The sequence below is a fragment of the Helicoverpa zea genome, chromosome 17, assembly GCF_022581195.2.
Source record: "Helicoverpa zea isolate HzStark_Cry1AcR chromosome 17, ilHelZeax1.1, whole genome shotgun sequence".
Lineage (NCBI taxonomy): Eukaryota > Metazoa > Arthropoda > Insecta > Lepidoptera > Noctuidae > Helicoverpa > Helicoverpa zea.
Window position 1 is genome coordinate 5,894,943 of NC_061468.1, and position 26,146 is coordinate 5,921,088.

The window sequence follows — 26,146 nt, forward strand, 5'->3', positions numbered from 1 at the left end:
CTTGTTCTAGAATTTCGAATAAGTACCACATTTTGCCTTTTTATGCAGTCATCTAAGAAGTAGGTACCTAGAATGATAAGTATTTATCGCACTAAGTAAATATTATTTATAGAACAAATTAATATTTGTTTGATGGTATGGTTTTTTTCAATCCGAGCCTCAAATGTCGTAAGGTCGCGTTCCTTAGGACTTACCTATCTAGCTTATCCACAAGTTATTTTCAGATGGTTATAAAAAGTACAGATACACATAAACATTTAGTTAAATACGGCAATTTTCGTAACACTAGATTATATTCCAGGTGTTATATTCTAAAAACTATTGACGTAAGTAAGCTTTTTATACTAAATTTATGACGGTATTTTTCATAATCCTAGATATGTTTGCAGTAACTGATATTTTTGCTAAACACATCCATTACACAAAGTGCTTTTAATAACGGAAAGTTTTCGTGGGATTAAAATGAATATGAATATGAATATGTAGGTATAACATTGATGATGATGTCCTCCTAGCCGATTATCGGCTACGACGGCTGTTCTCACGTAAGGAGATTAGCCAACTACGCAGGACATATTATAGTGCACGAGAATTTGCGCAGACACAGGTGCACTCACTATTCCTCAACTCTCATAGCCCGATGGGACGGCAATCCGACACGACCGGAGGGAGATCAGGCGCAGGACCGACATTTACGTGCTCTCCGATGCACGGGAGTATCAATCACCAACTTCCAGGCTCCGGGCTGCTTTGTGAAAGTCTTCTAAAACCCACAAAGCGATTTCGGCCCGACTCGGGAATCGAACCCGAGACCTCGTGCTCAGCAGCCGCACTTGCGACAGCTAGACCAACGAGGCAGTTAGGTATAACATTACATAGGTACTTACATACATTCAATGCTGAACCAGTGAGATATAATAAAGTAGGTAGTATATCATTTTGGTATTAGATATATTTTTTCAGCAGCCGATATAAAATATAATATTCTTTTACTAGTAGTACTGGAATACATTTTATTAATCGATGCAGGTTTAAACTAGAGACGTTATCAACATATTAGATTAATATCTAAACGTCCTGCGGGTGAACATAAAACATCGAATGGACTCGTACGAGCATTTCATTAAAATAAAAAATATATATCTAAATACGAACACCAGCCTAAGGCAGGCCATGACATTGTATTTACATAAAATAATTGATATTTTGCTGTCTCTATACAAACGAGTGTTTGAACTAGTTAAACAAGATCATATCTCTTATACATTTGTGTTAAAATTACACTAGAACTTATTACTTGCATAAATATAATTTACGATGGGACGCCGCATAAAATCCATCATAAGTATTATAGTCATAAAATAAATCTCTAAAGACAATAAGCAAAGGCGTTGGTCGACAGATCCGCGACTATTTACAATAGTCCGTCGATTTTATAGCGATTTGTAAATCATAATTAAATCTCCGAGACTTTTATAGTCTCGAAGCTGATTGGCTCTCAGTACCAGAACATTTTGATAGCCCTATTATGTTAAGATAAGTCAATAAACGGCAATAAAACAATGCTTAATAAGGATTTATTGCCGAAGATACGCTTAAAGCTGTTCGACGCAGATGTTCAGTACTTACATTATCAGAATGTAGAACAGGGCTTGTGACGTCATGGCGGCACTGTATCAGTTCACACACGATCACCGTAACCAAATATCACTTATTCAAAGCGAGTTTATAGTGAAATGGTACCACTGAGTCACGCCACAGATTTACCATCAGATTGAAAAATTCCACTTGATTGAAATCCGTTAAAACTGTATTGAGATGTGTTGTTCTGAAGACTATAGGATCATTTTCCGTGTTCATGTGACGCCGGCCATCTCGTAAACAATTCCACGGCGCCCAAAGACCTGCGAAGAGAGAAAATGACTAAATTATTCATAAAATGACACTGAATGCAAAAATAACGTAAATATTAAATGTTTGCTGTCTTCGAGTACGACTGGGACGGCGCCAGTGGACAGATATTAAACATTATTAGCACCAAATATGGAAAACGTTTGCGACTGTCTGTGATAAAGTTGACTGATAATATCCGGCTTCCATCTACTGCCCTTAAAACATAAGCTTTTTACACCTACAGGGACAAGGTGAATGTCAAACAACTATTCCTAAGCCCAAGGCCTAACCTGTAGTACTACATCAAATAAAGCATTAACACTGTCTATCCAGACACCAGTTGCGACTAGATTATTGAATACCGCGTACTTCTTGACTTGATATAAAAATAGCGAAAAAAATCAACATCCAACGATATATCACACTGTGACGTAAAACCAATAAATCGTGTATAAATTTTATTTTTAACTGAAGGGCAGCTATCAATACACCACAGTTTCAACAAGCCAAATATCTCAACTAAGAAAAGTCAAGTGATAATCGTTCAATTGTTTCTTTTCTATAACATTTATCGTAATTAATCCCGTCGCCATAAAGGGCGGCTAATATATCTTGATTCTTAATGATATCGCAGCTTAAAAGATGATAAATGATTTGCCGCATACCAGCCCATAGTAGTGGCTTAGAACTATGTTCTATGCCGACAGTGCCAACTATAAATGGACCGTTATATAAGTTTGACAAATTTTCAAGTGGCCGTGACTTAATTAAGAGGCTCTAACATCCTCATTTAATTTACCCTTAAAGGAAAACCAATAAATTAAACGCCACTTCGGAAATCGAAGGCCGTAGTAATTCTAAAATTAGAATAGAAGATCTCTATTTATAGGATGTAACAGGAAAATTAAATGGACCAGGAACCACTCAGCTAGTCATTTAAATTTAAGGAGGCATAAAAAATAAATCAGTTGTTACACAGTTCAAAAATCCCATCGTTATTGTATGTAGGCAATGACAAAAAGTCCTCTAAAGAATAGGTAGTCAGTGAAAATTAAAATACAAGGTATCAAAGACATACCTATCAATGATTCACCACGTAGTTATGGGACGTGATCTTATAACAGTTCAAGTAGCAGTTACAAAAAAATAAACCTATAATTAACCAACTTTTTTACCTATTTCATCGATTTTTTCCTACAGTGAGTTTTATCGAGTATCCGTTTCAGATAAATCGATGTTGGAGGTGCGATGATTGACATAAAAAAATAAACGATATTCGCCACATTCCTGCGTTTATTTTTTGCTGTCGATTGTATAAAAATGATCGAAGTTTGGCTGTGACCAAATCGATTGAACCTATTAAAATAGTTCCGCAATAATTCACCTACTTTATACAATAAGTCAAAGATTTACATAATACCATTTATTATGGCGATTCTTATGTTGACCAATGGGTATATTTAGACAATTTACATGAGTTATTTTACATAAATGATGCTATAACAATAAACTATAATATTATGAGGCAACGTATTATTAATCTTGATGTATCACGACATTGTTCATTTGATTTTCCTTTCTTGGAAAGCTACTTTCTTCTTTTCTCATCTGTTATTTTGAAAAAGAGGTTTGTATCTGTCTATTCCTTATTTTACATGTCTTCTCGCAGACGGAATTCCGTGAAAACTTAAAAATGAAATAGAAGGTACGTTTGTTCAAGCCTGAAATGAGTTCTAGTGTGAGTTTGTTCAATCGAGTAGAATAGTTAGTAACAACTGTAACAAGTAATAGTGTGCGTGGTCAGTTACCTGTGGAGTGTTAATATAGTTGAACCTTAGTATTACCTGATTTATATTCATGAAAAGCTATTAGGTGCGGTCGTAGGTAAGAAGAATACATAATTTAAATGACAGGTCAGCCAGAAAGCAAATTTTCAAAAAAGTTAATTTCTTTATTATAATAGTTGCCAGCGGATGCAAAGAGGTATTCCCATGTCTAAGTTTTCCAAAAAAATATTATTGTGTATTAGAAAATAACATTATCCGACTTTCACTACTAAGTAACAAGTAGATCATATTAAAATACCTAATAATAAAATTATTTATAACCAAAACACTTCCGACCAAAAATAGACGAGCAAAATTCAAATGATCAGTTTAATATCCGTATGTTCATTTTTGGCGGATACCCGATGCCTTCGCCTGACATCTTCCAGACGATGTGACCTGACAGGTGAGACTCGCCAACTAATAGCAATGTGAACAGTCTATTTTTGGAGTCCTAATGCGTGGTCCAACTTACTGACAAAGTATCGTTTGAGTGTTAAATAAAGGATGAAGCGAATAATGAAGTTGCAAATGTTCGTACATGCTGCAGATCCTGTCAAATAATTTTGGTCCTCTGAAGTCAGTTTTTGATGCCTCGCATATGTGCAGTAACGTTTTGTTCGGATGTAGCATTTTGGTTTGTATAAGTCCGAAAATCAGACTTCACGGAGTTTCTTCGACTCTGAATGCATGAATAAAGATTAAACTAACCTAGAGTCTAGCAGCTAGACTATCGAAATACCTGTAGCATACCTTGCAACATTCTTTCTTTGGGTCGTTATACTTGCCCAGCATTAAGGCTAGGTAGTATGAGAAACCAGAGACCCAAATATAGACTCAAAGCTCAAAGAAGAAGCAAGTACACCTAACATAGGAAACTTACAGCGAAATGTCATATCGCGTGCAAACAGCTTTGAATTCGATCACAAAATGGGACTGTCTTTCGGATAATTGTGCAACTTACATTATTATTACACTGACGTGTCTTTACCAAGTACCAATATCGTCACCTATGTAATCGCACTAGCCTGGCAGCTGGTATCCGCCATATTCATTCGAAAAGTCTATAAACTATGATACATGTCAAAACTATGAATGAAGTCTCGCAGAACTTACTCCGAGAAGTTATTATCTAACAACAGGTCTACAAACAACTATCTACATTATTTATTATACTAGCAGCCATTTTTTCTACAATCTCATAAACAGTTTGCTTGCCCCATTATAATAATGATCTAATCAAAGATTCTGGTGTTACGCTTGATGAAGACTTTTTTTTATTAATTTTTATTATTACTTATTGAAACGTGATACGTATGAGTATTAGAAATATGATATGACATGGTATTAATGACTTAATCTATTAAGTTCCGTATCACAGAATGATAGTCAATTGATCTCGTATCGAGTGTTATATTTGGAGTAACTTTTATTGAGTGCATCTAATTTAAGCACCTAGTGGTTCATGTGTTACTTTCGGCGTTTGTTCGTTTATAAATTAGGCACGCCTTTTACCAAACCGCTGATTAGATGTATCTACGTTGTTATATATATCTTTCTACTTTCTTCAAATCAGCATTTCTATTCCCTTTATCGGTGTAGTCAATGAATATTGCAATAATCGTACCAACTTGTTGCTTACAAATGTTGATGATTTCCAAATATTAACACGGAAACGGCTCGTGTCTGAACCAATAGCTACAAAAATCACTATCTTCAAAACATATAAAATTTATTACCTGACTAATGAGTGTTCTACAGCGGGTTTTGTCTTAATCATTGAGACTCCATAAAAGATTCACATGGCGTTATAAAAATCGTCCTACGCAAACATAATATTAATATTTCATAAGATAATAAACTTCGGGTTTTCTCGTTCGCTTTGACACGCGAATGGACAATAATGTGTTAAATGGCGCACTGGTTTGTAATTTCAGATGAACTACTATTTGGATATTTTATCTATTTCTGTCTACATTTAAGTTTGTAATAGAATCTACTTTCCCTTATACTATATGTTGTAGCTTTTGCAGAGGTGTTCCTACTTCAATTCAACCTACGATTTGAGGAGACATATTTTTTCTCTTTAAATAAATACGGGCTACTTTGGGGTCCTTAAGATATCTGCCTAATCGTGTCCCTAATAAAAGACTCGAGAAGAGAGACATAGGTTGCACCTTCTATTTTCTATTTTATTAGTCAATTGTGATCCAAGTGATAATTGACTTAAGCAATCACATCTTCACACAGTCCAATTTACACCAGATAAAATCACAAAATTAATCATCTTAGCTAAACAAAACGCTTTCTTTTCCGATCAAATGGCTGATAAGTTATTTACATACATTTAACTGGGTATTGGGTCAAGGAATTTCACTCCTACCACGAGACCACGACCTATAGGTGTAACAAATCAATGTATCTGACATTTCAATTTGTATATTGACACGTTTTTAATCTTCCAGCATTGTTTATGCGTTCGGAAGCTGCCTAGAGTTTGTCTTAATAAATATCTTTCATAGTTACGAGTGTAGATAATACGGCGGCACGTAATGACGATAAATCTTCACCTGTCTTTCACTGTATCTTTTTCTAGTGACTTTGATGTGTATATCAACGAGACGTCTTATTATATGTATTAATCTTGTTGATGCTGGTCTGATTTTGTTTTCATTTATTACATTTAATTATGATTTCTTAAGTTTTGTTTTGGACATGACCTTTTTTTCAATCCATAAGAAAATAAAGTTAGAATAATGTTTTAGGTGTATTATTGAAAAGAATTATACGAAATAGATAAGTAATACACCGTAACTCTAAAATGCATTAATGTCTTTGTAAAAATGCATTATCTCTACCTACCTAACTAATTAGTTTCACACTTTGCTACAGATTAATTACACTGATCTCCAAAAAACTAAGAAGCCAAAGTTACTACCTCATTTTAGAAGGTCTCTAATATACATAACTTAATTTCAATTCCAATTAACAGCAGAATAACATTTCAACATAATATTTCTATTGAAATATCTATCCATGACCGGAATTAGAAGAAATGGTGTCAAATCGTTCTAGGCAGAGCAATTGTCTAAGCAATGTAACAACTGCACAAATATGAGCCATGAACCAATTTACACGTTAAATATACGACTATTTAGACGCCACAGTATGTACTAACTACGAACTATAACTGTACTTTTGAAATATTTTAATCGTTTAGTGACAAGTTACTTCTTCATCTCAAAAAAAACATATTTTAATTGAAATATCATTCTTATTATTATAGTTGAATCCTGACTGTTCTTATTAATCGTTGAAAATCGTTATTGGTAGTCAAAAGCCAGATTATACGAAAACAGGCTGGTCGAGGGGTACCAAAGTTACTGCGTTGCTTTGTTTGCCCGGAATTAGCGTTTCAGATGGGCAGGTCGCGTTTTATTGAGTAAAGGTAAGACAGATATGATTACTGAAAAATATTATTGAAAAATCATTTAATTTATGTAATGAAATGTAATAAATTAGTGTTGAGTGACTTACTTTGCACAAATATGGAGACATTGAACTCGTTTAAATTAGTTTAAGAACCAATCACACATTTGCGTTACGACAAAATTTTCCTACGCCAAAAAACTTAATATAAACATTAAAAATTCTTGCAAGATGTCAATTTTATATCTACTCTTAATTCTAATTTACTATATTTGGCTAAGCCGCTTATAATAATTATATGTTCCGTAATATGTCGCGAATGTCACCGTAAATCTATACTAACATAACATATATACTAACATTAAAAAGTGGATTTTTGTTTGTTTGTTCGTAAACCGAAGACTCCGAAACTATGAAAATTATATCACTGTTGGCAGCTGCATTATCCCTGTATGACATAGGTTATATTTTATAGGACGGCAACTTCGTGTGCATTGTTTTATGTGAAATATGTAAGTCCCTATTTGTGTCAAATTTAATTTAATAATATTTATGTAAGAATAGTATTTTTATGGGCCTTGCATGCCTGAGTTAAATAAACAAATAAAAAATTGGAGTACTTGAAGGAATTACCACGGTACACGGGTAAAATTGCTGGAAACCACTAGCATTGTACCTATAGACAATTAATTAAAGAGTAAATTACTTGGTGTCAATGGCCGATTATGCAGATGACATAGAGTTAGGTAACTTGTTATCATTGTTTATGTTAACTTTGACGGTGTAAGGGCGAGTAAATACCAGATTGCATTATACTACGTAATCTTTGCACTCTAGTCGACGAGTGTTGCCAACGGTTAGAGTTTTTCCGGATTAGTCCTGAATTTGTGGAATAGGTTATTTGAGCGATTTAACAAAATTCGTTTATTTTCTGTGTTTTTATAGGTGCTAGCTAGGTGCGTGCAGTAGTTCCCACGAAGCAAAGGTGAAACCAATAAAGGACGCTAGTTAAGTTAATATTCTTTTGTATTCATGAGATACATCAGGTGTCTTTCATACTGAAATATTCAGGGGCGTACCATAAGAAAACTCAGGTCATTACAGATCTCCTCAAATTATGAACAAAATATTTGATGAAAACTGTAAATGTCCTTAATTTTACTACTGTTAGTGTCCGTCGTTAAGAAGTCACTGTTGTCACCCTAGAAGTAAGTTGTGCTTTTGTAACTGTTCATGTAAAGATAGCTGGTGATGTCATTGGGCCAATAGACACGCTTTAGTTAGCATTTTTTGTTATGGGCAAATAAACTTGGTTCTAAACATACATAGATAAAAATGTTGTAAAGTTAGAAAACTGTTTTTATTTTCGTTTGAAGGTACTGGTTACTTTTTCCCATTAAAACATCATTAGGTATTTATTTTCTAGTAAAAAATTCAACACTATTTTTAACCGACTTCCCAAAAAGGAGGAGGTTTAAAACCGAATCCTAAAAAGAGGAAAAAGCAAAAAAAAATGTAAAAAAAAACTTAGAAATAGAGCCAGGAGGAGCAATTTTTCGACCTTTGCAATATACCTATTATAGATTTCGTTTATAGTGTACAAAATCTTATTCTAAGCATATAAAAATGTTTATTAGGTAAGTATATCACAAAACATTTTACATAATGTTTTTGTAATACGAAAACAAAATAGTATGGAATATTTTTTTCAAAGAGCCTTGTTTTATCAATGTTGAAATAATTATATTCTAACCATGAATTGTACAATGGACAATAATAAACGAACCAATTAGCATTGTAATAAATACCTACTTATATACAAACAAACGTTTGTTATAATTTTATACCATCCTCGCGTTCCATATTCAATTTTAACCCAAGCCTAATTTGTCTATGATCGTAGGCGTATTTTATTGTTTTCCTCAACCAATTATAATAAACTAAAAATAAACACCATATTATTCACACAATTAACTAAAACATATAACAATTATTATCACTGTCGGTATCACTTTAATGTGATAATAATTACATGATCATATTTTAATAATAAAACGGAATTACGATCATTAATTGCGATCGAAAAATAAACATCTCATTCACGGTCTGTCGTAAGAACGAAGAAGAAAATATTCTAATACAATGTGCGATAAGCGAACGTAATTGGGTTATCTATGTAGTACCCATCTCGTAAACAAATAGATTGTTAGAAAAATATACCACATCATAGAGCAGACGGAGTTTCGTAACATATAGGTGCATAGTACAGTGATATGGAGCAGCGAATATTTTAAATTTCGAATGTGGAACGCCTTTAGATAGATTTAAAAAATAACAACGGAATTAAAAATGGCGACTATTTATTTCATTTTTGTGTCTGTCATTTTAAAAATATGATATCTTTAATGTCAAATATAATCTTAATAAATAAATAGATTAAGTAGCAAGAGAGTCTATAAATATCACAAATCATTTTATATGCTTATTATGATTTCTACGTAAAAAATCTTGGCAATAAATTATATTGGTTCAAACAAGAAGTTTCAATTTATCAACATTTTAATGGCTAGCGTTCAGTTGCTCGAAGCAATTATGTTGTTCCAAGCAAAAACGCCCAGTCCTTACGAAAGTGCTCTATAAGTGGACTCTTTATTCATTCGACGTTTTACGGGATTTTTTTCTAATTATACCAGTTGTCCACCTTTCAATTACTGTCAGCGTCGATACAGATATCAAGTTACAATAATAGACTTTTTGATTATGGGATAGGGTTCATTATTCCCTGCGTAAAGTTGGAGTTTCTATCCCTATATTGAAAGTCATCGTTTGACCACACATGAAGTAGTTTAAAAAGTAGTTTTTCGTTCCTAATACGCATGCGTGTTATAAAATGGCAGTAAGTTTTGAATGTATACATAATTTTCGAATTAACTGAGCTTACACGCACAGAAGTTTTCTAAGAAATAAAAATGGCGTGAAAAGAGTGGCTATCAGTGAGTAATTACTTATCAATTGATCAGTGATCATCGACATTGCATTTTAATCGACGATCGATTCTGGTTTTAGATAAATAAATGACAACTGGTATTCTAACGGGTCTCACTTATCGAGTTAGCAGCGATAAAGCATTAAAAACAGCATTTGAATTAAGAATTCGAAAAAAAGTCGCAGAAAAACTAAATTTTCCGGCCAGTGTCAAATTGTCTGGACGTAATCGATATAGTATCTCTTTCGTTAAAAAAACTGATTTGACAGATTGCAAGAAGTAAAACGTTTCCTCCAAAGAGTTCATTGTCGTTTACACTGTTGGATCACGGTACTTCTCCGCTATATTACGTCATATACCTAGTCACGTCCAATTTGACCATTTTGACAAACCATCGCTTATATAGAACGTCTAAAAATACACAACATGAAATATCTCAGACATCTCGTTAATTATAGTTATATTGTTGTGTGTAATTAACACTTATTTTACTTTTAAATTGGCGTAAAAATCTATGAAATGTTCATGTGAACTTGGATTACGAATGTATATAATTTGCAGAGGTTTCAAGTACCTATTCCGCCTTTTATACTAAAACATAAGTTTCAGTTTGCATACAAGGAAACGTAACCTAAACGGTGTCACTTAAACGCTCAAATATTGTTACTAATTAACGTATTTGCCTTCCAGCAGGACGAGAATCATTAATCACGAAACTTTAAAGAGTTTATAAATAAAAACTTCTATTTAGGAAAGACAGGTTCAAAACAGACATAGCGTGTCTAAAACCGACAGCCTAAGTATTTAGCCTAAGGACATTTGTGATTTATTATTCCGTATAAAATTGAGCTCTAAAAATCATCAGAACATTAATATAATCAAGTATAATAAATTAGTGAGACAGTCGGAACAAAGAAGCTTTTTAAATAATAGGTGTTTAGTGACATTTGAGTTTTAAATTAGCGATCACATTAATATCTTTGAGGCCTTAGCTTGACCTTAAAATTAGCCGACTTGATAACTTGGTGTTTGTCATATTAATTAAGAACTCATAAATCGCTGTAACTTTTTAATAAAGATGATCAAAGCCAAGCCAGCTTGGCTTGGCAAACTATGATCAACTTGGTCAGTGTTAATGAATGAATGAATGAAAGTGCATCATTACATAGAAAAAAAAAAAAACATAATTTTAGAATATCCATTATTAATAATTACGAAATAATGCAAAGCTAACCTTGAAAACACAAACAAAAACAGTACACGCGTGAATGCACAGACGCAACCTGCCCTTTTCTATCAGAGTTACCGCGGCTTATCGGCTGCATCGTAACCGGCCGACCTACATGCAAACTGAGTCCAATAGAAAAATCACACGATCGAACGTTAAACCATCCGTCGATAACGTATCGGTGCCCTAAAACATGTCACAGGACACTGCAAAGCGAACTAATGGAATCAATTTAAATTCTATTTATAGTTTCGTGACTAACTTGTGACCTGAAAGTGTTTGGTTCAGAAATTGGTGGTGCTCATTTAGATTGAATGTTCCTCTTTATAAAGTTAAGAGCTTTAACTCTGGAGATAGTTCGTTGACTTCGGTGCTTGTAAATAGGTCTTGTTCTTCGCCAAAAACGATTTTAGATCCTACACCTATTTTCCAGTTATTAGCTACTCTTCAAATATCATCTTCTCCTCTATAATCTTTTTCTCAAATGCTATCCGTGTTTTCAATTTCGATGAATTTCTAACAGTTCAGGCATGTTCTGTGTAACAAAAGATTTGTAAACCCTATTTGTCCTTAGATTAAAGTTTCCTTCCATAAAAACTAGGTGCATATGAATAAATTCGCGCTAATTAAAACTAAAGAGCAATCAATTCACACGAGCTGCAGGGCTGTGCTCGACTTTAACAAATGTGATTGCATACATTGCCAGCAGGCTCGCAGACGCTGACGACTCAGAAACATTTGTTTGCAAACTTGCCAACGTAATATTTTACCCCCGACCCTTCAACCATGAGTTACAACCTCGATACTGAGGGAAATGTTTATGCAATCCGTCTGTCCAAGCTTCCCTAAATCTTTGGTAACATTAAATAATAACCAGAGCACAAAATACGGCTATAATGACTCGAAAATGTAAACAAATCCATCCGATGCTTATCGTATTACATAAAATATACATTAAATAATTTACAACTTTGGTCTAATATCGCTAAATGACCTACAATAGTGCGTTAACCTTAGATTTCACGACTATAAGTAAAAACTGTGGTAAAGTTTACTAAGTACCGTTTCGTTCTAGTCGAGTTTTATCGAAGTTTATTAAGCAGAAATGCTTACATTTATGAATCATAATGGTATGACGTCATGGAGGCGGTGTTAATTGTGAGAGCTAAGAAATTATTTAACAACTGCATACTTACTGGTAATGGGGAACGGAAGAAAGGGAAATATAAACAAGGTTTTGTTTATGATGATACAGCACAATAAGCACTACTGTTGTGGACTGTACCTCCATTTACGTTCTATCTAGGTATTAACTAGTAGTTTGAGATCCATTTATTAAGAGTATCTTATTATTTAAGTAGATAATAAACAAAAATGTATATTTTACTATCATTTGTACAATAAAAATAGCTTAGCCATGTAACTATGTATAGGTAAACTATAAAAAGTTTCTATGTACCTAATAAAATTGTCTATAAAGTTACCTTGTCTAAATAGTCATGTCTCAAAAGTTTGAAATGAGGTTGTTCGTAAATGGATCTCATATAAAAAGTTTTCTTATAAAAGGCTTTAAATACATCTACCTATTCAGCGATCCCTAATGGATTGGGTATGCACATAAAAACTGTTTTTAGTATAAAAGGGAGGTTAAATGAATTTATAACCCAATTTTGGCACAAAAATTGGTTATAATATAGGTAGCTACTGTGACACACAAACGCTCATGAAAAACTGTCTTTCAATTCCGAAGCTCAAAAACTTGTCTTTTATTTTGGCCCGCTCTATCAGACGTACGTATAAAAACAAGAAAAAAAAACTTCTCAGTAGGAAGTACACGCGCCTATAATATTTTGAAAGTTGCAATGAATGGAATTCCACAACACAATATGTAATTCATAGAACATTATTACAATCATAGTTAACACGACAAAAAATAATTGTTCGTTAGTTTTTTTCATCGAACTCGTGAATGGTCATTGTCCTGCCCAGGAATAGTACAAGTCATCAGAAATGACAATGTCACTGATAACTATATCAATTTAGACTTATAAAGTCATGACATCTCATTTATGTTTGCAAAAAGAGCAAAAAATTAACTACACATTCATTAGGGATCAGTAGAAATCGATAAAAGGCAAATGACCGTTAGAAAAAAAAACTTTTTTAACTATAAAATTATAGCGAGGGAAAATTGACGTAAACATTATCGATCACACAGCTGATCGATAAAAAACGATCCGATAAAAACTATCGATTGGATATATCGATGCCTAGCACATGTCAATTGGCTGATAAGTCGTTTGAATAAATTTGCATTTTAATGAATGAATGCCATTAATTAAATAAATATGATAGACTTTTAATCGTCTCCACGCTACGGTTCAGTTTTGTAGATTATTATTTAATGCTAATTACACGCCACTTCCCGTGAGATTTCAATTAGAAGACTTTTTATGTGATTAGTAAAATTCTCCACTAAAAATGTCAGTTGTCAATCAGTTTTTATTCATAACCACGAGGAAATGTAAATACATTCTTCGGCTGCGTATTGTGTTTGGCGGAGGGTTAAGGTTATACGTTGAACTCTGTACATGTCTAGCCGCTGATTGGAAACGCATTTCCATTGATAATTTTCAACGGTGTTTAATTTAAGCTTTCAAAAAATATGTTAATTTATTTAAAAACATACTAACCTTTCAAATACGGGTCACTGGAAAAATCATTCACTGTTTCATTCACAAACTAAAAAAACCAGACAGACTGTCGTGTCTATGTCTACTGTTACATAAAACAAAAAATAACAAAAAGTTTTTTAATTTTTTTTGGGTCTGTTTTGTTTATCACTAGATCGAGTTGCGTGCAAGTTGCCTTCCGCGTGGTCTTCGCGTCGGGTTGTCGAGCGGCGCGTCCTAACACTAACGCGCCTTGTCGTCGACTATGACCGCGGCTCGTATGAAGCGGCATAAATTCTACTAGAATTTTACTTTGGTACGCGACGCACACCTATGTATGTACTTACCGACGAAATTTCTAATTTAAAATACGTATACTCCAACAATTTTCGTTGTGAAATGAAAATGAATTCCTTTCATGGGTGTAACTTAATTTTTTATTCATATGAAACGTCAAAGTTCTGCATTATCTCTTTACACAAAACTAGAATCGCTAGTTTGTATCACAATAGACATCCGCGAGAACATTTCGAGTCGTCTAATCAGTTGAAGATCTAAATTTCACCTTCAACTGTTATTTGTCATTGACAATGACAATGTAATAGACAGAACATGTGAAATTCAATATGTCTGAAATGATCATGGTCGTGCCAATATAGAGTCATTTCGCAAGTTAAACATCGTGTTGTGTCGCGTCAAGTATTTCGTTTCCCGTCAATCTGTCAATGTCTTTGTTAATTTCCTCTCGAGATATTGTTTTCTTTTTAATTACTACATAGTTTTTTGTCGCCTCAATTAATGCTTAATAGCTCTGTGTGGTTTTATTTCTAGTCCTAAATATGAGAACACAATAAGCTTTTATTGTATTCTAGAGCTTTCTTGGTGAAAAGATATATTTAATTTACTTGTTATAAGTGATCTTGTTTTTTTCTGACCACATGTATATTTAATGAAACAAAAATTATCTAAATAGCTCTATAGTTTTATTTATAAAGATGTCAAAGTCACGGACATAATATGAAAGGACAGTGTTATGAAAATTATGAGATTTGCAATTAATTATGAGTCAACTACTCCTCCTTGTCCCTGAAAACATGAATGATATGGATTTCATACATTTTTCACATGTCTCGTATTCCGTGGTTAAATCTAATAATTTATGACATTTGAAGGTCTGGTCTAACTAAATGAGTTCATTGAACCCTGTGGTACAAAATTCCCGATATTTTCTACAGTGTGTATGACACATCCACATTATTATCAAAAAAGTTGCCAGATGTAATTAATCCAGCAAAACAAAAGTCAAAGATAGCCATCAAATAAAAAAAATCCATCCTTAGAATACAAAAACGCAGCTTCCATTCACGAGAAATGTCACAGCATCATAAAATATAATTAGGTTCTGTCAAATACCAAAACTACAATACTAACGAATCCGTTTTCTAACACCTCTGCAGTAGTACAGTCAGTCAAACATATGCTCGACCACTTTACTTTGAGAGTCATTGTTTTGTACGTTCGATGACAGTACAAGATTTTCCTTAGTGAACCTTAGTAATACTGGGAGAATTCAATTCAGGAATGAATAGGTTAGTTCTTGGCAAGAGTGCTCCTTCTTTGACCACACCATCAGGTGAGACTGTAGTCAAACGCGTACCTACCAATAGCAATTGTTTACCTAAACTTTTTACCAAAAAAAAACGACTTCAATAATAGGGGAACGCGGGGCTGGTACTAACAAATTTTGTATAATAGTTTATATTTTCTTTGATAATGAACTTTTTTGTTTATTTTTTTATTAACAACATGCTTTGGTTATTCAGCTACGATATTAGTATCAAAATACATCCGGTATGTAAGTGCTTTCAGAAAGAGAGCCTTGAAAACCAAAGAAGTCATTTGTTAATACATGCCCCGCATTTGGGGCAAATATTAACGGAGCTGGGGTACGTATTAACTTAAGGGGCAATTATTAACAGAGACAATTTTTTTATGAAATACTTAAATAAAACATCATTTACACGAATAAAAATGTTTTATTATAGATGTATAGTTATACATATATATATATATTAAGCCTAAACAAGTTAACACACAATTTAAACAACGTTTTAAAGTTACTAAACTTTTCATAATCAACAATCTTTAAAGTTTTTATAAATCAATACTAATTAACCACTATATCTACTGAGTATTTGAGCTTTTAAGCCTTCAAACATTTGTTAAAATAGTTTAAACTTAATAATTAAGTATTACGTAATCAGTCCCATAAAGTTTTTGTATCAACAGTTTTAAAGAATCACAATGAGTTACCTTAAACAATAAACTATTTAAATCTACATTTATCAACAATTCTCACAGCGTTAATTAATACTTTTTAGTATCAGACAGTCTTTAAGTTACACTAGTTTAAATGATCTTTATCTAATTTGTACTTAAAAGTAGACAGAAAATATATACCTGTCTAGTTTGTTTTTGTAAAAAATTAATCAGAATACTCATCATCTGAGATACAGTTGAGGCATATGTATTTTATGATATCACCCTTAATACAGGTGATGTGAGCCCATCCTTTGCATAAAATACATTGTATCCAATCAAGTCCAGATGTATCGTCATTATAAGACTCGGCGCAAACTAAACAACAGCAGGTATCTTCTTCACTGTCATCCTGAAGAATATGCTTCTTCACCTTTTCTACTTCTACTCTCCGGGTTGATTTACCTTTACCTTTCCCTTTACCTGTCCCTTTCCCTTTACCCTTATTTTTAGTTTCAGTCTGACTGGTTTTTATCTTTTTAGATGATTTTAATTTTGCTTCTTCCTCTAAGGCCATTTTTTCGGGAGTATCAGTGAGAATAGTGGATTTCCTTGAACGCTTTCGTTTAGATTCGACACGTGGAGGAGCTTTTGGAAAAGGTCTTACTGTTTCTATATTAAATTTCTCTGTAGGCTTCGTATTTGATGGTCCTGGATCATTTGACAGTTCTGGTCCATTCCACGGTGCTGGTTCATTTGACGGTCCTGGTTCATTTGGCGGTGCTGATTCATTTGACGACCCTGGTTCACTCAACAGTCGCTGCTCATTTGATGGTCCCGGCTCATTCGATGGAACTTGCGATAGCTGATCAATAACCTCTGAAACACTTATGTGTATATCAGGCATGTTATCTAAAATTTCATTTTGAATTGAAGATTCTAGATTGAGTGATACTTCTTCTAGATTGACAGAACTATCTCCTGGCTGAAGTGATCCCTGGTTTTCCATCAAAGCAGTGTTTGGATCGGGACGATCAGTTACAAATGATGGCGCAAAGTCACAGTCTTGAAATACATCTTCATTGCACGGCCAAATGCCAGCTTTTTTAAATGAGTTGATGATATTGTTTTGAGTGAATGCCAGAGGAAATGCTTCTTTCACAATTCCAGGGAGATCGTAGATCGTCATTGTCTTCCCAGGATGATTAACCATCCAGTTCGTTTGCTGTCGGCTAATATAATTCTTAAACGGTCCATACACACCGACATCCAGTGGTTGAAGATTATGGGAACAATGTGGAGGGAAAGACAAAAGAATGATATGGTTGTTCTTTGCCTTCGTGACGACCTCCACATTGACATGAGAATGATGGTTATCCAACAACAATAAAACTGGTTCCTGCTCTGATGTTTTAACATGTTTCAGAAAGTGGTCAATAAATTTCGAAAATTCTTTTTCAGACATCCAGCCGGAACTATTTCCTAGACCTACACACCCGGGCGGCCCATTTTGGATGAATAAATCACTATATCTAATGCGTGGAAAAATGAACATACATGGTATGAAATTACCAATAGCATTTGCTGCTGCCGCAATTGTGACGAGAGTACCCCGTTCTGCAGATGTGACAGCTCCTACCTGCTTGGAACCTCGTTGAGCTACCACTTTCTTGGGTTTCTGCACCGTCGTCACTCCCGTTTCATCTACGTTCCAGATTCTACTCGGAGATATATTGTATCGTTGAAGAACTTCTCGATATTTTTCAAAAAATGAATGAACATTTGTACGGTTAAATGATGTTGCTCTGCTTAAGCTTGTCGCCTCAGGACTCCGAATAGACAAGGATGCGTTGCGCTTCATAAAACCAGCGAACCAATCTTTGCCAGCCTTTCCGTCTCTTTTCCAAGAATCTGGAATATTATCTATTTTGTATGCAATGGCAAGCTCATAAGCTAATTTTTTGACATCATCTGGTAGCAATCCAAAATAGATATTAGAACATTTCACTAAATAATCTGCTATCATTTTTTCTTGCTCAGGATTGAAAACTAGACGATTTTTTTTGTAACCCACTTCAACGGGAATCCCCTCCTTTTTTTTCTTCACGTATTTAAATAGTGTTACATGACAGATATCATATTCCGTAGCAACATCTCTAAATTTTCTATTTTTTGACAGAATTTCTTCGGCTGCCAGCTCAAATACTTCTTGAGACGTCGAACCTCGTGTGCTCTTCCTTTTGTAATTTCTCATCCTATAACAAAACACAATTATTGCACAAAACAATCGTTTAATATCAGAAACCTACGTATGAAAATTAACAGATTGAGCGGGGTAAGTATTAACATGTTAATACTCAATCTGTTAATTTTAGCCCCAAGGCCACTTTTTATACTTCATTAATTACAGAAAAAAATCTAGTAAAAATAATTACAAACAATTATAATAGTTTTAAAGTCAATAGAATAGAGATTCATTTAGGATAAACTTTGATTCAATTAAGCGAATAAATAAATCTTAAATCAATTTATTACGAAGTACGAAAAGTTCGTTTACCTGTAAATCCGAGGGTCCTGTGCACAACTATCACTAGCGACGGCCGGTCGAAAACTGACAAGTCAGGACACGTTCGGCTGTGTATAAAGGGTAATCTAAATCCAGTCCCATACTTTTGACACTTCGCGTTTGGCGGGAATAAGCTTGTTAATACCTACCTCCGTTAAAACCAGCCCCGCGCTCCCCTACACCATTCTATGACAAACTGCTTTAAAATCGATTCATCCAAAAGTGATATACTTGCGCACAAACATATATTTTACAAAACAAATCAAACTGAGAACACCCCTTTTTAATTCAGTCAAAAAACCCTTCTAACATCTCTCACTCACTTTTGTCACAAACTGAGTGCTGATTCCGAGTTTTGACAGCTTTCGCAACTCGATACGTAATTATAAGTCTATTGAAATAAAGAGTCGTATGCTACGTCACATTATTTAGGTATTACTTCTTCTTTCATTTTGCCGGTTAATAATGATTACACTCGCAAAAGTGAGCTCAAGTGTAATACGACCAAGTACTGATGACAGTCTTTATTAAATACACAATTCTAAGATAAGTGCTACGTGATTCAATGGTATGATAATCTTCGCATCGAAAAATTAACTTGTAAAACTCGCACTAGGCACTCTGGTAGACGACTTTCTTGGCTGACTGTACTAAGTAAACACACGTGTCAATTAATAGTACACGATTGTTACATGTGTTATAACTTTCTCACTTGAGCACGTGCTATCCGAGTTTATGGATCAGGAATTTGTCAATATTTCAATACTTTTAAGGATTGTCAATCGCCTTATTGTAAACTGGGATGTGTTTGTTTACTTTACTAAAAGTTTTTAGTTGCCTAACTTGGTTTTTTCGATTGAAGTTTTTGATATGATATAAAATCAATTACCAAACATTACCAATCCAAACAGTTCATTGATGTTTGTCTATGAAAAAATGTTTTGTTTGTTTGAATTACAGCGAACATGAAACACGACGAATTTTTGCTGTCCTAGTAATACTTATGCGTAATTGATAACTCTGGCGCCTTTTAAAGGAACGTCTTTAATCCAAAATATTTTTAAGGCTGAAACTTTTTTTTCTGTGATAAATATCGTAGGGTTATCTTCTGCCTCAACATCTTGTAAAACAACTGACTACGTTCAACAATGATGATGTCCTCATAGCCGTTTTATCGGCCACGGCGACTGTTCTCATATGAGGAGATTGGCCAACTGCGCACGACATAGTGCTCACTATTCCTTCAATCTCATAGCCTGATGAGACGGTAATCCGACACGACCGGAGAGGTCCAAGAATATTTTATGTAAATCTTGCCATACCGCATAAGATTTATATGAAGCGTACAAAAGACGCAACTGTGTTAATAAGCGATATAAAAGCTTAATTGCGGCTGTTCATTTATTATGAAGAAGTTATTGTTGAATTATTAAGTGCATTTACGATTCTACGCATAAAGGCATTGCCAATAAAATTTGCGATGTTCAGTATAGTATAGTATACAAGCACACTTAACGCGTTATGAAATGATGATATTTTATTGGTAGGTCTACATTACTAGCTTCCTGCAGCGTCGTTCGCGTTGCACAATGTTAAGGATTTTTTTTATTATGTGTATTTTTTATGATAGTGTGAGTTTTACCAACTCGTGCACTGGATTCCGTAAGTATTAAAAGACCATAGTAAACTTTGCAAATACGATTTAGAAGATTGCGCACACTAAGTGTGAACAAGACATAGGATTTTCAGATTAACCGACGAAGAAACAGTCTTTCAATTCGCTGTCGTCTAATTATCATGAGACAAAAGTCTAAACTTTTTCACTAACAAACACTTATACGGACTTTTATATTGTTTATACACCTTCTTAAGTAGCCTATGTAGGTGAAGAATCAATCTCACACACAAGAATAAATAGCCATTAACGGTTCTATACAGAATTTATTACTGAAGAACTGTTTTCATCGCAATGCTCTTCTCTACAGTTTAGTGTTGGCAATAAAATATTCTGAAACATTAAATACAAACACCAGTTTATTTTCAATAGCCAATAAATATTACATTATTGCTACTATAGATTGAGATTTGACGAGATTGAGTAATCGGTATAGTTAAAAATATATTGAATTGCTTGTTACAGATTTTAATAAAAATCACCTTTTGTATAAGGTATCTGTTAAAGTAAGTATAAAGGCAAATAATACTGTAACTTTTTGCTTTCACTAACAAAATTAGTAAATTAAATGTTTACCTACATTTAATTTACCAATCTTTAAGAAAATTACTTCCATCCGCAGGAAACAGTAATAATTATAAATAGGTTAGTATAATACTTTTGTTATACAACAGATACAAACCAGAACACTAGTTTTATATTAGCTGCTTTAACCCATTTTTATGATTAATAACGACGGAGACTTTACGTAGGTAAATATGACCTGGATAAGGGCATTAATCTGGACTGTAAGTCGAACTGTGAGCAGCAACCACTAGATGGACGGACGATCCAGCCAAGGTCTCTGGGAAGCAGTGGATGTGTTGTTGAAGACCAAACAAAGACCCCGCCTTTGCCCAGCAATAGACGCCTTTCGGCTGAAACGACGATTCTAATTTGCAATTTATATTAGACTAGCGACTCGCTCCGGCTTCGCACGGGATAATAGTATTTCCCTACTATTTCATGTATGTTATTATAAATATAAACCTGCATCTTTAATCACTCTATCTATTTAAAAAACCGCTTGAAAATCGGTTGCGTAGTTTTGAAGAGTTAAGCGTACAAAGGGTCATAGAGATAATAGTGAAGTAAAATATTCTGATCATCAAATTACTCATGGTGACCAAAAATGTTAACTTCGTGGATCAACGCTTTTCTTCCGTATGTTTTTAATTCATCTGATGGGCCATTAAATAAATGACAATACCATGGCATCATAGCTCCGTCACATTAAATTGTTTAATGACTATTTCCTATTGTTTTAGTGTGGATGACCTAAGCCATATAGGTATGCCTACACATTTCATGAAATCATTTTCTATAAAAAAAATATTGGCTGTAAAAAAATAAAAATGTAGATTTCTAACCTTTTCATTATTTTTTGTTTATTATCTTTGGTTTTAAATGTTATGTACGAACCAAGTGATGTCGCTTAGAAAAAGCGAACGGAAAATCCGCTGATGTAAAGACTGCAAAAAGTATATTAGCACACTATAATTCAAGAACAAAATATTTATAATTAGGTAACCATTAAAAACAGTGTTGGATATACCGTCTTAATAAATGTAGAACATTGCACCCATTCCATAGTCTAGGTATAAGAACTTTAACCTCATTAATGAAGCTTGTCTATTGTTCTTGTCTAGTAAATCATAAAGTCTATGTTTGGGAACGTCTGGCTGCTACAATGCTGAAAATATTTTAATCTGCGGCAAAAATATGCAAATTACAGGTAATTGTTTATAACTTTATCGTATCTGGGATATTAAATTTGATTTAGTGTTTATTCTGAGAAAGATTTTAATGTACAAATCTTTTAGCCAAATAACTGAAAAACGTAGTTTTATCTATTTATAGCTATCGGTACGTATGCTATGGGCATGTAATGAGGAGGGATGATACGCATGCAACAAAGTGTGTGTTAAGCATGAATGTAGATGGATGGAGAGGAAGAGGAAGACCTAAGAAAAGATGGATGGATTGCCTGAAAGATGATATGAATAGGAAGGGAGTGAGTGTCAGTATGACGAGTGACAGGGGAAAATGGAAGAAAATGACATATTGCGCCGACCCCAAGTAAAATTGGGAACAGGGCAGGAGGAAGAAGAAGACAATGTAATGCAATTTATTTCATAACATACACAACTCCAACACGATTCACGTAAAAATACAAAAATAGCAAAACAAAACAAAAAACAGTCGTTCGCAATAACCTGATACTGTAGGGTCAGTGTGTCAATACGTCGATTCCTTCCTGCGCGTTGTTCAGTAAACTAATCCGTAGTGCGCCCAACTTGTTTGTTCGCCTTTACTTGGCCACAATAATTGATCGTCACTTGACACGTGAGCGCTGGACAATCGTGACGTTTCTGTGGACTAAATGGTTTGTGCTGCTTTGTGACTTTTGAATGCGCTCCTGGAAAAAATAGTAATATCATTTCATTCATTATTTATATTTATTTTTTAAAGATAAGTTTTGTACTACATGTTTATTTTTCTTTTTTACTTAGTATCTTGGAGTGTTTGAATATTTCAATTTCAACGAAGTATTTTTTTGCCACCGATGTGCTTAAACTGCAATCTTCTTCTTCTTAGCTAAAGCTGACCCCGTCACAAGACGGAATAAACGATCCCGTCTTGTGACGGGGTCAGCTTTCCGTAGGTATCTTCTTCCTCCACTTCGCTCTATCCAGGACATCAATGTATTCAAACTGCAATGCGTTAAAAATATTTCTCTTATACGTAGACCATTTCACAAATCTTGAATGACATCAACAAGGAGACGTCTGACTATTTGAATCGTCGAACTGGTCAGGTTGACTTTGTAGGTTCTAGCATCAAAACCCATCACGGCAGTTGATTAATTTCTTAGTTTTAGTATGGTAAACGTCAAAAATATACTGGCAACAACTGGACCAATTATCAAGGTATCATAAGCGCAGTAAAGAACAAACCAATTCTAACACGAGTAGGTTGAAACACGAGATACAGCCCAAAGACGTGTTGTTTCTCACGCCCCACGGCGCGTCGGGTAACACAACACTGAGCGATATCATTTATCACATTCGTTACCGAATTCTCCAACACCTTATTAGTGCTTTTGATCGCTAAATATAACCATTAGCTGTGGTTTGTGGTGACGAACTTAAAAAAGCATCAAAAGGAGTTCGGAAAACGGTACTTGGTCGATTAAAAGTAGGTAGGTGCTTATCGATACATTATTGATTTGTGGGATAAAAATTGAATATCGAAGTTGAAAGATGACTCAATGTTCACAATTTTGGAGTGAGTTCGAGAGGTAACTTCCTCGGAAAACTTTATATAAAGACTCATCCCGAATGATATTAATCTGCGATAATAATTGGTTTACGTGAAATAATTAAGATTTAATTTGTCAAGGAAGATTTGTGATATAACTAGATACTTCTACTTCTCCGCGATTTTGGTTGCCTATACGGTGCCGGCATAAGTATCCGGCTTAGTTTGGCTTTCTGAAAGAAAACTTTAAATTAGTTCACTGTTTCCGGAGATTACTCCAGTGCAAAATAAACTTCCCCTATTTATTCCCTTCCCCTCTTAGATTGCTGCAAAATCCTTCATCCGTATGCTAACAATGTTATTGTGAATTACTCAATACAAGGGCTAATAAATCTTTACTTCTATATTTTACCATATAGGTACATTTTAACTAGATTGTCAAATTAAGAGTTTTGAAATTAATTGAACTGTTACATGAAAAGCAGATCGTTCTTTGTTCGCGTCCTATTAAAAGCGACAAACTTCTCAATTCTGATTAATTAATGTTAAGATGAAAGTTTTACAATCGTTGCAAATTGCCATTGTTTTCACAAAGGAAGGGAACGGATTTAGAGTAGGACGAAAACATTTAATTACAAGGTTGTGTGTCACTCAACCTTTGTTTTATAGCTAATTTGATAGTATTATGGACGATCTGTCTACGTTAATATTTTAAAACAAAGTTGTGCGTATAAAATTTTGTAATGTACCTATTACTTTGTCTACCGCTTTTCATCACCACTAACTAATTTAAAACCTGCTTTTGCAACTTATTTTTTTAGTAAGTTTTGAGTCCTTTTTAATGATTTGTGGACTTTTGTATCATTTGGAGATACACCAAAGTTTTTTTTTGACATTTGCATTTTCCATGCGAACCTGAGCTTTCAAAACCAAGTATCAAATAAAGCTATCATCTATGTGAGCTAAACAAGGAGTGTCAGACTTCCAAAGCGTACGTGTTCATTAGGCGGGGTAGAACTGTGGTGTCACGGTGATGTGTCGCGAAAGTCGCGCTAGCAGCATCTAAGGAGCCGCCGCGGTGACGCCAGCGTTGCGCTGCGACTAGCCGCCGACTGTGCGTGAATCGAACAGGTGATGTAGTGGAGTCGCCTTGTGTAATATTATTTTTTTATATCAGTTTTTTTTTTGGGTAAAGTTTAGTACCTATGCCCAAAATATTAAAGCTATCATCAGATATTTAAGCTAAACAAGGAGTGTCAGACTTCCAGAGCATACGTGTTCATTAGGCGGGGTAGAACTGTGGTGTCACGGTGATGTGTCGCGAAAGTCGCGCTAGCAGCATCTAAGGAGCCGCCGCGGGTGACGCCAGCGTTGCGCTGCGACTAGCCGCCGACTGTGCGTGAATCGAACAGGGAGCGGGGTGGAGTTGCCTTGTGTAAAATTATTCTTTTCTTAGGGCGCGTTCCCACCGAGTCGTGACGACAGATAATCGTGTAGTTTTAAGCGTCGTGGCTTATATGTTTAAATGGAGGTTTTCACATTTAGAACGACACAATTTACTGTCGTCTACGACATTTTTGCAGTGACGGCACTTTGTCGTGACAGTGGGAACAATCGTTATAATGGGAACAGGTAGAGACAACAGTCGTCGAACGATAAATTAGTCGTTACGACATAGTGGGAACGCGCCCTTAAAAGCTGTTTCAGTTTTTTTGTTGAGTACTGTGTGTTGAAAATTATAATTATAGAGAGGAGGACAGTTTTTCTTTCTTTTCTAAGCAAAACCTGTTCTTTTCTAATAAAATCTATGAAACTTAATTTTGCAGTCGCTAATATGCATCAAATGCCTGCGACCAAAACTTATACCTACAGATATTAATTTACATAATAAATAAACAAAACCAATATAGGAAGTAATTAATTTAACTCGGATCAATGCACTGGTAATAACTTATAGCTAGAAATAATATTCCCACGATCACACTTCGAAACACAGAGATACCTACAACATAGATTGAATTTATTTTAATGTATAATTTGAAGAACGAAAATTAATGATAATTAAGCAGATAAGAATTAGATTTACGCACGATGTTTTTTTTAATTAATATTTTTGTAAACAGATACGGCAAGGACATCCTATGGATTCCTAAATACATAGATACCTAAAAATCATAGCAAGAAAAAAACGTTCCTCTATTGTTTTTATTTAATCAAATATTTCCACTCCTTCGACTCCACGCATCTTGTATCTCGATTCTATCTCTTTGCAGCAAGAAGCGCCGATGACAGCTAATTGTCGTATAACGAGG

General features: G+C 34.3%; 2 protein-coding genes across 2 annotated transcripts in view; both read right to left on the bottom strand.

Moving 5' to 3' along the window:
* LOC124638061 (papilin-like) overlaps nucleotides 1-14,304 on the bottom strand; it is a 109,137-nt gene extending 94,833 nt beyond the window's left edge. Inside the window, exons 1-2 of the mRNA XM_047174867.1 lie at nucleotides 14,056-14,304; nucleotides 1,630-1,904 (exon numbers count right to left, since the gene is read on the bottom strand). Of these exons, the coding sequence (XP_047030823.1) occupies nucleotides 1,630-1,664 (35 nt within the window). The 5' untranslated portion in view covers nucleotides 1,665-1,904; nucleotides 14,056-14,304. The remainder of the gene's footprint in view (nucleotides 1-1,629; nucleotides 1,905-14,055) is intronic.
* Nucleotides 14,305-16,467: 2,163 nt separating this feature from the next.
* Nucleotides 16,468-18,936, bottom strand: LOC124638383. The gene is made up of 2 exons (XM_047175330.1): nucleotides 18,851-18,936; nucleotides 16,468-18,548 (listed from the first exon to the last, which is right to left on the bottom strand). The coding sequence occupies exon 2, from the start codon at nucleotides 18,545-18,547 to the stop codon at nucleotides 16,520-16,522; it is 2,028 nt and encodes a 675-aa protein (XP_047031286.1). The 5' UTR covers nucleotide 18,548; nucleotides 18,851-18,936; the 3' UTR covers nucleotides 16,468-16,519.
* Nucleotides 18,937-26,146: the final 7,210 nt, after the last annotated feature.